The 12,815-nt window shown below is 43.9% G+C and overlaps 1 protein-coding gene across 2 annotated transcripts in view; it reads right to left on the minus strand.

The window, feature by feature from the left end:
• Positions 1-12,815, minus strand: part of MTUS2 (microtubule associated scaffold protein 2) — a 553,081-nt gene that overhangs the window by 357,090 nt on the left and 183,176 nt on the right. For both annotated transcript variants that reach the window (XM_057309483.1, XM_057309482.1), the window contains exons 3-4: positions 8,447-10,917; positions 2,046-2,286 (exon numbers count right to left, since the gene is read on the minus strand). In XM_057309483.1, coding sequence (XP_057165466.1) covers positions 2,046-2,286; positions 8,447-10,675 — 2,470 coding nt within the window. In that variant the 5' untranslated portion in view covers positions 10,676-10,917. The remainder of the gene's footprint in view (positions 1-2,045; positions 2,287-8,446; positions 10,918-12,815) is intronic.

Raw genomic sequence — 12,815 nt, forward strand, 5'->3', positions numbered from 1 at the left:
TATGTTTCATTTCCTTCAATACTAGTTATTTCTCCCAACACACCATGTAATTTATTTGCTTATTAAAAAACAAAAAAGACTGCCTCATACTAAAATTCAAGCTCCATGGGGGCAAGGATTTTTGTCTGTTTTCACTGCTTTATCCCCTACACCGGGAACAGCACTGACATGTAACAGTCCCTCAGTAATAATTCTTGAATAAGGGACTGAATCACGTAATTACCTTGGAGCATGTCTGATAATAACAGGTAGGTCCATTATATATATCTATATATCTATATCTATCTATCTATCTATATATATATATCTCATGAGAACCATCAAAAATAATTTGATTTTTATAGAAGTGCTTGTAAAAAAAAAACTATTAAGAAAATATATTTTAAAATATTGTTCCTCAATATTTACCTCAGGAAATGGCAATTCATGAAGTAATATAATGGAAACTAGGTTAAAAAGTTCCCCTCCACTGATAATAAAAGAAATGCAATAATAATAATAGGAGGAGGAGGTGGAGGAGTGGTAATACTCAGCACTGGCAAGGGAATGGAAAGAAGTACTTCCAAGAAACACCAGTGGGAAAATAATTGTTACAAGTTTTCTAGAAAATTCTTTGGCCTTAAAAAAATGTTTGGATATGCTTTTATACAATCATTACACTTCAAATGATCGAGCCTAAGAAAACAATAGGAAAGAAGACAAGTAAGTATACATAAAGATTCAAATCACGACATTACTGAAAATAGTGTAGAGTAAGCAGAACTCACTGCCAGTAATTGGGCAAGGACTCAATCAACTCTGACACGATTCCCCACCTTCTCCCATTCTTCCCACTTCCTCAGAGAGGCTGCCCCTGAAGCGTCTCCACCCCATATAATCTTCTGGCTGTAATTTCTTAAAACGCTATGCTCCTTGCTTTCATATTTACAATTACGTATTTATTTTTTTGGTTTTTTGGTCTATTTCATCCATTAGACTGTAAGACGCATAAAGGTAGAAGCTCTCTGATTTGTTCGCTGCTGCAGTCCTTAATTCACAACTTCTGGCACATAATAAGCATCCAAAATTTGTTGAATAAATGCATAAATGAACAAAACAAAACATTATGCTGCCATTAAAATATTTCTGAAACACTGATGACCTAGGAAATGTTTACCATGTATTAATAGAAAAAAACCAAAATTCACACTCAGTATCATTTTAACTATTGAAAAATGCACAGAAAAAATCACACTGGAAGAAAAAAACTCCATAATAATAACTCTCACTGGGTGCTAAAAATATTCTAAGCATTATTACTTCCTTTTCCATATTTTTCTATATTCAAATTATTTTACACTGGGGACGTATTATGTCTATAATAAAATAATACATAAAGCCTAGGGGAAACCACGGGGACAGAAGAATGGAGACAGCAAACAAGTCGTGCGGAGAACTCCAGGAGGGGACTGGCCAGCCATGGTGGAGCAGGAGAGCACAGAGAGGCAGCAGAGCCTTTCCGTAAGCAACTATGGAGTGGTCCAGTGAACCACATTTGTGAACAGATGAAGAGTGTTATGGTCAGTGCCGGGCTGTAGGAAGATCTCTCTGGCAAACTACAGCCCTCAGGCCAAACCCAGCCCCCTCTCTATTTCTGTGAATTAAGCCTCACTTGTTCACTGATGTACTGTCTGAGGCTGCTTTCATGCTAAGTAGTTACAACATGGACCATTAAGGCCCAGAAAGCCTAAAATATTTACTATCTGACCCCTTACAGAAAAACTCCACTGGCTCCTGGTTCACAGGCTGTATCAGAGAAAGGAGAAATCAGAAGAAGTGAGGAAGGGGTTGCAAAGGCCACCCTTTTGAAAGTAAGGTGGAAGATGACTGGTGCAGGCGGAGCAGTGTTAACAAGTATCCGTATCGACAGTCAGATGGAAGAGCAGAAAAAGGCTCCTCTCAGAGGGTGAGAGGCATTTGTATAACACAGTAGACAGTTACTGCCATTTTCGAGAATTACTATTTACAAGTGCAGCAGGAGAAGTAGTCATGGCTGGGTCACTTACCCACAGAATCGGAGCTGTAGAGGCTAGCAGCTGCCGTGATGGGTCCTGGTGGGTGGATGGCACTCGCTGAGGACCTCTGACTCGCGATCAGGATCCTGCTCTTTGCAGATGGTAAACGGGACATTGCACCCAATCCCAACTGGGGCTTAAGGAGCATGGCCGATCGATAGAAAGTTGGAGGAACTTCATAATGAGTATAGGAAGGAGAACAAAATTCTTCTTTTCCGGGGCGTTCTGTAACCTATGATAAATGAGCAGAAGCTTAATCAGAGAAGCACACGTCATAGAATGAGTAGGAAATGCAGTCAGGAGATCAAGTCTCCAGGAACAGCCACTCTGGCACCACTGAGCTGCTCCATCACTGGCCACTTACCATCTCAGGCTCCGGGGTCTTCATCTCTAAGTTAACGACACAACTGGAGGACCTCTCAGGTCTCTTCCAGTCCTAACGCACTATGAATGCACATTTCACTGGGAAAACAACTCACTGCACAAGATTTTTAAATCTGATTGCTACAAAATCATTGGAATCTCTGCAAGTAGCCAATCTATAAATACATAATCTCAATGAAGCAGGGAAGAAGTTTCGCAAATGTTCGTAGAATTACGAAAGTTTCATCCTTCCTAATGAGAAAAGGCACAATGTTTATGGTAACCTACTCTTAGGAGAAGCAGGTGAACCACTTTACCAATTTCTGTTGTCTTTACTGGGCTACTTAGGAAATAAAATATGCATCGTTAATGTGGGAGAAAAGGCTGTTTGGAAGAATAAAGCAGTTGATGGAAAAATATGCTTTCAGGCCTCTACACTCTGTTCACATAATCAAAAATGAGCGTCTGTGACTCACCTCAACTGTCTTCCCTAGTAAGGTGGGGTGTCCATGAATGTTTGGTCAGTTTCACTACAGTGGAAGTTCTAGGGCAGAATCTTGTTGACTGCTAAATGTATAGGACCTAGAATGGTGTCTAGCACATAAAGTCAACAACTATTTATTCAATAAAGGAATCATGTCTCCATTTTTACCTAAATTTAATAACAATACTGTTACTTTCCCCTATAGTCAACGGTTTGGGCTAGAACACAGCCCTTTATATATGTAATTCTATACCCACAGAGTCTGTTCATATTATCAGTGTTTCTTCATATTAAAAATGAAAAAAATAAGACAACTAAATAATCTTTATTTCCTTTAAGTTAAAAAAAAATAGTGCCAGAGGCTATGAACGATAGATACAACTGTGAACTCTACTTTTAATCACAATACATTTTATGTGTCAAACATTTATCTATTCAGGAATCACAAGCATTTAGCAATATTCTTTAATAGGGGCTATAAAGCTTTGATTCAAGATGTTGAAGAGAAAAACTCTTAATCTGATGCTCTTTTAATGTTGAAACAGATACAAGGTTCTCCTTAAACTGACATTATTGAAACAAAAGATCAGGCCTTTAAAGTTTTGTCATAATCACATTGTAACATATGCATGATTGCTCTAGTAGATAGGCTGAATTCAGGCCACGGCAAATTATATTCCTATGAAAGACATTCTAGTTCTGCTCTCTGATAAATTTTTTTTTTTTAAAGATTTTATTTTATTTATTTGACAGAGAGAGACAGCCAGCGAGAGAGGGAACACAAGCAGGGGGAGTGGGAGAGGAAGAAGCAGGCTCCCAGGAGAGGAGCCCGACGTGGGGCTCGATCCCGGGAATCCGGGATCATGCCCTGAGCCGAAGGCAGACGCCCAACGACTGCGCCACCCAGGCGCCCCTCTCTGATAAATTTTTGACCATTCCCTACTTACCCTCTTACTATCAACCTTTGGCTTTTCTATTATATTTATGTTCCTCTATTTTTTTTCATTGTAGTTTCTAAAATTCTGTTGCCACTGCTCACTACTTCCAGCACGTGCTCTCATGAAGACATGATTTCTGTCCTACATCTGTCAGGTTTTAAGGATTGCAATATGCTGATCTCAGTAATTACTCGGTTCTTGGAAACTGGAGAGTCAAAAACCCAGCATGCTGTCACTCAGAAGCGACCTTAATGATTTCAGTCCCTTCAATGCCCCTCACTTCGTTGGGTAGTTTGTCTCCGATAAGATGTAACAAATTCTTTAAGAAGGTGAAAAGTATACCTAATTTGTGTTTTTGAGAAGACAAGGGAATCTACAAAAAACTTGACACTCAGTTCTTTCATCTTTACCGACAGAATACAGGTGTCGCTGCACAGCTATGAACACATAGTGCTTAACCCCAAATGATTTTTTTCTCTCCTTCTCTAACGGAGTATTTTTAGAGAAATAATTTTGAAAGCAAACTAAAAGATCCTTGTGACTTCGAACTCCTAAAATCAATCAAGGTATACAAACAAGTTAAGTTCTTCCTAGACTGCCCCTCTTCATATTTGCCCTGTCCTGTTTTCAGTGGGTTGGGCTGGGCTGGGTAGACACACGGTAAATGTGGAGGCTTCATTGAGAAGCCACTGGGATGGCTACTGGGAGAGGACTTGTGATGGTTAATCTTCACAACCTGGCTAGGTCACTGTGCCCAGATATTTGGTCAAAGATTATTCTAGATGTTTATGTTTTAAAGATGAGATCAACATTTAAATCGGTAAACCCTGAGTAAAGCCAATTATTCTTTATTATGTGGGTGGGCCTCACCTAATCAGTCAAATGCCTTAATGGAAAAAAGACTGACCTCCCTTAAAGAAGAGGGAAATCTGCCAGCAGATGGCCTTTGGACTTGAACTGCAGCATCACCTCTTCCCTACGTCTCCAGCCTGCTGGCCCACCCTGCATACTTTTGACTTGCCAGCCTCCACAATTGTACAAGCCAATTCCTTCAAGTCTGGATAGACACTTCCATAATACACACATACATACGTCCTTGTATAATGGGAGTAAGAAGGGAGACCAGCCCTAATCAGACATCTGTATGTTGCAAGTACACAACCTCACCCCTGTCCTCTCCCTCCTGCTCCCCTCTTCCCACCTCTTTACACCAAAAATGCAAAGGGATTCCCCAAGGCGTCAGTAGGAAGAAGTACCCCAGAGACCTCAGGATAGGTGCAAGCAGAAAACAGTCTAAACCAGGAAGCATATTTTATCATCCTGCCACAAGCAGGTCCAAGATGATCTTCAAAGCCACTTCCGGAAGCTCTAAATGTCTGTATTGTTCCTGTCAACAGAGAAAGGACGCCCTCTCTCAGAAGAGCCCTTCCTCTGACTTCTTCGTTTCTACTAATGCTAACCAGCAGGAATCTGTCAATAATGATGAAAGAGTCTGAAGCCTGTTTGGGTTTGTACTGTTAAGACTTTCCCATTTATTAAAAAGATATAGGACGTCCACAATTGAAAAATACTTCTGTTGCAACTGGTCAGAAATGTGTTCTTTCCCTGGAGACTGGCTGAAGCCATCCTGGGGCGAAGCAGGGCTCACTGGCAGGGGAGGTGGCTTTGAGACCTCCCTGCACCAGGCCTGAACACAGGAAGGGGACGCACTGCATTTCGTCAAGTTGCAGCTCTAGGAGCAAAGGCAAGGGCCAGCCTATTGATTAAAAGAGGATTAGGGCAGAAATTAGCCCAGTACAACACCTGGGTCTTCTCTGCTCTGTCTTGTAGCCGGAAGACAGGGCCTAGGTCTCTGACACTCTAATTATGGCAGAAAACAGTCCCCAGACAGAGGAGCTGGTGCACAGTGGTGCTGCTGTCCCCCACCAATGGGGCCTCTCCAAACCCCTCAGAACTACTAACACCACACAAACACCCATGCTATCCCATTTCCTTGAGACTCAGGTGGCTTCTAGAGGATTAAGATATAGGAAATATTTTAGGAGAAAATGTGCGTATAATTTAGAAGTTCTTATATTTTATGGAGGGAAGAGAAGCAATACAGAAAAGACAGACACAAAACCAAAATCAGTAAGGGTCACAGAAAAAGAACTGCAGACGGTAACAGGATGTTTGCCAACCTCTCCACGTAAAATTTCTCTCATGTATGTGTTTTTGCAGAGAAAAATCTGGGGGATCTTTTTTGGGGGTGGGTGGGGAACCAAATTAGTTTATTTGAAGAAATGGTACAAATGAAGAACTTAAGTGGTTATGTTGGTATGAATATAGAAAAGGCAAAGGTAACCCCAACACGCTTGGTGACCAGGGGAGTCATCTTAGTGGCCAAGGAGAAGCCGGCCTAAGGGTTAGCTCTCATCACTGTCTCCCAGGGTGCGCTTGTCAAAGAGATACTCTGCTATGCCAGATTTGAGGATCCAATCTTGTACAAGTTGCTTACCTCTGCTGTGACTCATTGAGAAAAAAAGAGTCTTTGGTTATTTAACCAGCTTTGGTATCCGCAGCCCCGGGGAGGGTCGGATGGCTACCTTTTAGAGGCTTCACAAGGAACATCCCTGTCTTAGTAAAGACCTTAAGGTCAGAGCCTGATCCTGAGCCTTGGAGGCCCAGGTGAATAAGGTTTTAGACATTTGAGAAAGACTCACATTAACTAGGCTCAGAGACTGATGTATAAGACCAGGGTGGCAATCTGTCCTCAGTTAGTGAGATGCCACTGCCTGGGGCCAGACTCTCCAAGTCCTTTGGCCAGAACATCCTCTCGCTGCTGACCTCTGTGTGAGAAGCCCACCTAAAACAGGACAGCACACAGCCCTGAACAGCGAAATGAGCCTCTGCCGAAAAGACTGGACCCCTAGACTCTCTAGTTGGTGTTCTCTCTGTAGGGATGTGAGGTGGGAAGCCTCTCCAGCAGGCCCAGAGTCAGAAGACAGTGAGCGAGATGTGTGACTCGGAGCTAACAGCCTGCCCCAGGGCAGAACAGATGGTCAGCTGCTGGGGCACCTGGTCAGTGCTAGCCTTGGTCAAGATCTGCTGTTTAGAACAGAGTCACCTCTTTTGCTGTGCCAGAGCTGACAACTTCCGCTCTGAGGAGTACATTCTGTAAATATGTCAGTACATTCAATCAACCTAATGTCCAACTTTGGACTTAGCCTTTTTATCTCAAAGAAGCTTTGGTTGACTTTTGTTTGGATCCAACATATGTGAGTTCATAATTCAGCCACCATTCAACATTTTCTGACCACACAGATATGTCAAGCATTGGTCTAAACTCTGGGGACCCATCAGAGGGGGAAAAAACAAAACAAAAAATGAAAAACAGAAAGAAATGAGAGGGGCTGGGTTAAGAAGATGTGGTCCATATATACAATGGAATATTACTCAGCTATCAAAAAGAACGATTTCTCAACATTTGCTGCAACATGGACGGCACTGGAGGAGATAATGCTAAGTGAAATAAGTCAAGCAGAGAAAGACAATCATCATATGATTTCTCTCATCTATGGAACATAAGAACTAGGAAGATCGGTAGGGGAAGAAAGGGATAAAGAAAGGGGGGGTGATCAGAAGGGGGAATGAAGCATGAGAGACTATGGACTCTGAGAAACAAACTGAGGGCCTCAGAGGGGAGGGGGGTAGGGGATTGGGATAGACCGGTGATGGGTAGTAAGGAGGGCATGTATTGCATGGTGCACTGGGTGTTATACGCAACTAATGAATCATGGAACTTTACATCAGAAACCAGGGATGTACTGTATGGTGACTAACATAATATAATAAAAAACTATTATTAAAAAAAATGAGAGGGGCAGCACAGTGACAGAATTGGGAGGGAGAAGAGCACCTCAGCACTGTCCTTGTTCTGTGGCTTTAACTGAGCTACTCAAATCCCTCCAAAGCCGCTTCTGCATCTCTACAATGATAAACACTGTAATCCCAACCTCCAGAAAATCACTATAAGAACTAGAGAAGACTGATAAAGATGAAATGTTATGTCATGTGGGTTCAAGGCAGAGTAGGTGCTCAACTAAATGTGAGTTGTCATTATTATTTTGACTCAAAACAAAGAGCCCATGCCTGACACGTGATGTGCTATTTGCTGTGGTTTTCCCATGAATGAATATGAGAGCCTCCCGTAAGGAAAATACTCCCCCTGAGAGGATGAAGTCACACCAATTTGAACAATATATTTATTTTGGGCTTCTCCCCCCATTGATCTGGCTTAGAAAAGACTTAAGCTGACTTATTCAAACACGGAAGCCAATTTAAATGCATGTTTATCCAACCTCACCCGTATTATGCTGAGTGGAATTTAAATGAGTCTCCCTGGGTGTTAACTACACCTCAGCACGATCATCAAGCTCTTCTGGCCCAAAATGCCCACTTGTCTAGAAGCCCCTCTGGGTAAGAACATCCGTTTCCACACACGTGCATCCATCAAAATCCGCCATTTGCTGAGAGAGGATATTCTGGTTTCACAGTTTACACTGAAAACACGTAACAAACTTTACACTGTTTGACTTAAAGATCATATCACAATGACATTCTCTTACCTCCTGCAAAAACTTCTCACTCATTTGACTGAAATGGTGTCCTGGCGGCTTGATCCCAGACACCATCAACCCAGAACTGAAGACCCGGGGCTTTTGCAAGTCCGGCTTGTACTTCTCATAGAGGTTGGCAGATGGCTTCAGCTCACCACCTGCTGCCTTCTCCTCTTTGGGAAGAGGCATGGTACACGTGGGCGGGGCATAAGGAAGCCCCACGGGAAGGAGCGAAGTGTCCACCTGGCCCAGGGCCTGAGGACTCCTCCTGATGTAGGTGATGATCTTGGGCCTCACGTGCTTGGGCTTGGGCAGAATGATGGGCTTGGGTTCTGTCCTTTCTTCTGTTTTTTCAACCTGCTGGTTCTCCATTCCCTCCTGTGAGGAAGGGGTGTCCTCAGAATGTGGGAACACAGGCTCGGGGATCCCACTGGGGCAGGTGCTCTTGTCAGGCACTTTCGGGGGGGTGTTCAACAACCGTGCACTATCGGTGGGGGGTGCGGCAGCCGAGGGTGCCCTGGCATCCGCACCTAACGTGCCTAAGTCCTGAACACTGCTACTAGGTGGTGGAGGCTGGTGGGTCACATTCACAGTTGTCTCTGGATGGAGGGGTGCCGGGCCACTGAGAAGAGCACCTGCTCCCCCTGGGGTGCTTTCAGTCTTAGTTGCACTTTCTAGGAGCTTCCTATCTTCTGCAACAGAAGTAGGGATCTCTTTGCTGTCCCCTACTTCTGAGCTACTGCTCTGAGGGCCGAGGGGCTCAGGGACCCCAGTGTTGCTGTCTCCAACGGAAGGATCTGAAGTACAAATCGCCGCACTGTCCATGTTCCCATTGTCCAGTGCGCTCTCCTCACTGACATCTGACGGCCTGCTGTCAGGTGGGTCATAAGGAATAAAAGGAACATGCCCATCACCTGCTGAAATGCTGTTGGATGCCATTTCGCCCAACTTCCTAGCCGCACTTGATGAAATTTTGCCAGTGGGCTGCTTCTCGGCAGCTCCCAAGGAAGCAGGGCCTGGTGTGGGGGGGGTCTGAAGAGAACCCTCCTCACCTGGGTAGACTGCTCTCTTGTCCTGCTCACTCCTGCCTCTTCCCACACCAAGGTGGTGGCCACTGCTGTGTGATGACAGGCTAAGGGCACCGGTGGCGGCCTCCTGCTGTGCTTTGCCACCTGGCTCCTTTCTCTCGAGGTGTACCATGCTACCTTCCTTGGGGCAACCCAGACCTTCGGCCTGGACTGACTTAAACTCCTGCACAGCCTTGGGCGGGACAAATTTCAGCTCTGGCTTGAGCTCTCCCTTTCCCTGACCTAATTGTGCTTCTGGCTTACTCAGGACTCCCTTCAGTGCTGGAGGTGAATCCAGCCCAGGCTCTGGATGGGCAGAAAGCGAGGTGCTCTCATTGCTAACTTTCGGTCCATGTCCCCCCTCCATCTGGGTCTCTGAGGGGGTGGTCTCCTTGGTTGCTGAGGTAGATGGTTTAGGATGATGCACACTCTTTCCCTCTGAGGTACTGTCAGCCGGAGGAAGAGCTGCCCCTAGAGAGGGGGCGGTCAATATCCTCTGTGGCGCCTCCCCACCACTGGGCTCCTGACGCGGGGCTTCATGGGAGTCGAGCTGCATGGGCTGCAGACGCTGCCAGGTCAGGCTCCCGCCACACTCCCTCGTGGGCATGTCCATGACAACAGCAGAGCTGCCTGCCCTTTCCAAAGAATGCCTTCTCAATTCCTCATTGTCAAGGGTCTTTGCCAACTTATCCTTAGGAGCATGCCGGGGAAGTTCAGCATCCCTTTTAGCCAAAACCTCTGGACTGGCCTCTGCCATAATGTTCCTCCAACTTGACAGACTTGGTCCCTGAACACTGCGAGGGGTCTGTAGGATATCTGTGCCTCTCTCCACCATGTGCTCTTCATTTAGTCCTCCATGGACGGTCGAAGAAAATTTAAAATCTTTCAGGCTGGTGGGGCCAGCCTGCGATCCTCTCCCAAAGCCCTGAAGTTGATGAAATTCCTTATTGAAATGGGCACTGTTCTCTGGCTCACTTGAATTTGCATTTCCAATTTCATCTGCCCGGTCACGTGTCTCAGACTCATCATGAGAGGAACTGACCTCCAACATGATTTGATTGGCATTTGTATCTCCCAGACCTAGGATACTCTCATTATTATTTTTCACTCCATTTCTGTTGTCCCGCAACTGAGTGTAACATGATTTCTTCGGAGCCACTGGGATGCTCATTTTCCACCCTTCAGTGGGGGCTGCTGGCCATGCAGTCCTACTTAATGGAAAGGAGCTTCCTTCAAGCTGCTATTTGAGTAATAGGAAATTCTCAAGCTGCTTGTTGCCCCCTGACAATGTCACGTTGCAATACTACTTTAATCATTTTCAGAGCAGTCTTAAAACCAAGCATTGTTTTGACATACAGCAGGAGACTTATCTGTTAGGTTCCTGCTGAATGAGAGCCAATTAGTCCATAAGACCTAGAAAGAAATAAAAATAAAATCATGTTGTTGGCACTGACAAATAGAGATTCTCAGGAGAAAAAAGCATGGAAAACACAGATTTATTCATCACTTTTATATTATTATTTCATTCACTCAGTCCATAAATTTCTCAAAATCCTTTCTAATAGGGTGCCTACTGGCCAAATATGAGGAAATTAAACATAAAAATGATGTTAGAAATGGATTATAAAACATATTAAATCTTAAATTCAAATTTTAAAAATCCACAGGTTCATACTGATACTGATTTAAAAGGCTGGAGGAGAAGGAAAAGCTCTTCTTCACAGAATACCACCAACTAACATAAGAAAAATCACACTGTTAGGAAAAAAATCACCATTTTGCCATCACCAAAGTAATAATTATCTTGCAACCAATGGTTGCTAAAAACATCAGGTGAAAGATTGTTGGGGAATAGGATATTCACAGAATCTTAAGGTACCATTCTCCAGATTACTTTATTTTTAATTTCTTATTTTTTTTGAGAGAGAGAGAGAGAGAGTGAGTGAGTACAGGTGCACGTTAGCCAGGGGTAGGGAGGGGCAGAGGGAGAGGGAGAAAAAGAATCTTAAGCAGGCTCCACGCTCAGCATGGAGCCCAAAGCAGGGCTCGAATTCACGACCCTGAGATCATGACCTAAGCCAAAATCAAGAGTCAGACACTCAACCAACTGAGCCACCCAGGCACCCCAAGATTACTTTATTTCTTACAAAAGGAAAATTTTACCTTTACAATAGAGAAATATGGTAGATACCACCTTAACCAAGTGATTAGGTTTAACACCCATAACAGAAACTGATCCCATGTGCTCCTGATGTTAGGTAGTTCTCAGTGCCTCACATCACCTATGTAGCATTCTTGCTATAAACGTTCAACTTGAATTTAATCATGAGGAAATAATCAGGCAAATTAAAATTGGTGAACATTTTATAAAACAACTGGTCTAAACCTACCGCCAAAATGCCAATGTATATCTACATACAATGTGTGCTCCTTGACCAGGATCTTAGATTAAAAAAAAAAAGTTAGGGGCACCTGGGTGGCTCAGTCAGTTAAGTGTCCAACTCTTGATTTTGGCTCAGGTTATGATCTCAGGTGGTAAGATCAAGCCCTGCCTGAACATGGTGAGATCTACACTCAGTGTGGAACCTGCTGAAGATTCTCGCTCTCCCAGGGCACCTGGATGGCTCAGTCGGTTAAGTGGCTGCCTTCAGCTCGGGTTCTGATCCCAGGGTCCTGGGACTGAGCCCCACATTGGGCTCCTTGATCAACAGTGAGGCTGCTTCTCCCCAGCCTGCCACACTCCCTGCTTGTTCTTACTCTCCCCCACCCCCCATGTCAGAAAAATAAATAAAATCTTTAAAAAAAAAAGATTCTCTCTCTCCCGCTCCCTTTGCCCTCTCCACCCCCACTCTCTCTCTTTCTCTTAAAAAAAAAAAAAAAAGGCTAGCAAAGGACATTATTGGGGCAATTCAAAATTTCATATGGATTGTGTATTAGGTCAAGGTGTTTTATCAATGTTATCTTTCTCAGGTTTATAATAATATTGTGAATATATCAGAGATATTCTTTGTTCTTGGAAGACACATGCTTTTAAACATGACATGCTTTTAGACATGGCACATGGTAACTTACTCTCCAATGGCTCAGCAAAGAGAAACGTGTGTGTGTGTGTGTGTGTGTGTGTGTGTGTGTGTGTGTGTGAAAGAGAGAGAGAGAAAGAGAGATAAAAAGAAAATGGAACTGTGCCAAAAGATAATAATTTGCAAACTTAGGTGATCCACTCTACAACACCTGTAAGTGTTCTATAGGTTTGAAAATTTTCAAAATAAGTTGCAGGAAATCCTATCCCAGCCTTCAGGGCCTGCATGATC

Source organism: Ursus arctos, unplaced genomic scaffold, assembly GCF_023065955.2.
Source record: "Ursus arctos isolate Adak ecotype North America unplaced genomic scaffold, UrsArc2.0 scaffold_10, whole genome shotgun sequence".
NCBI lineage: Eukaryota > Metazoa > Chordata > Mammalia > Carnivora > Ursidae > Ursus > Ursus arctos.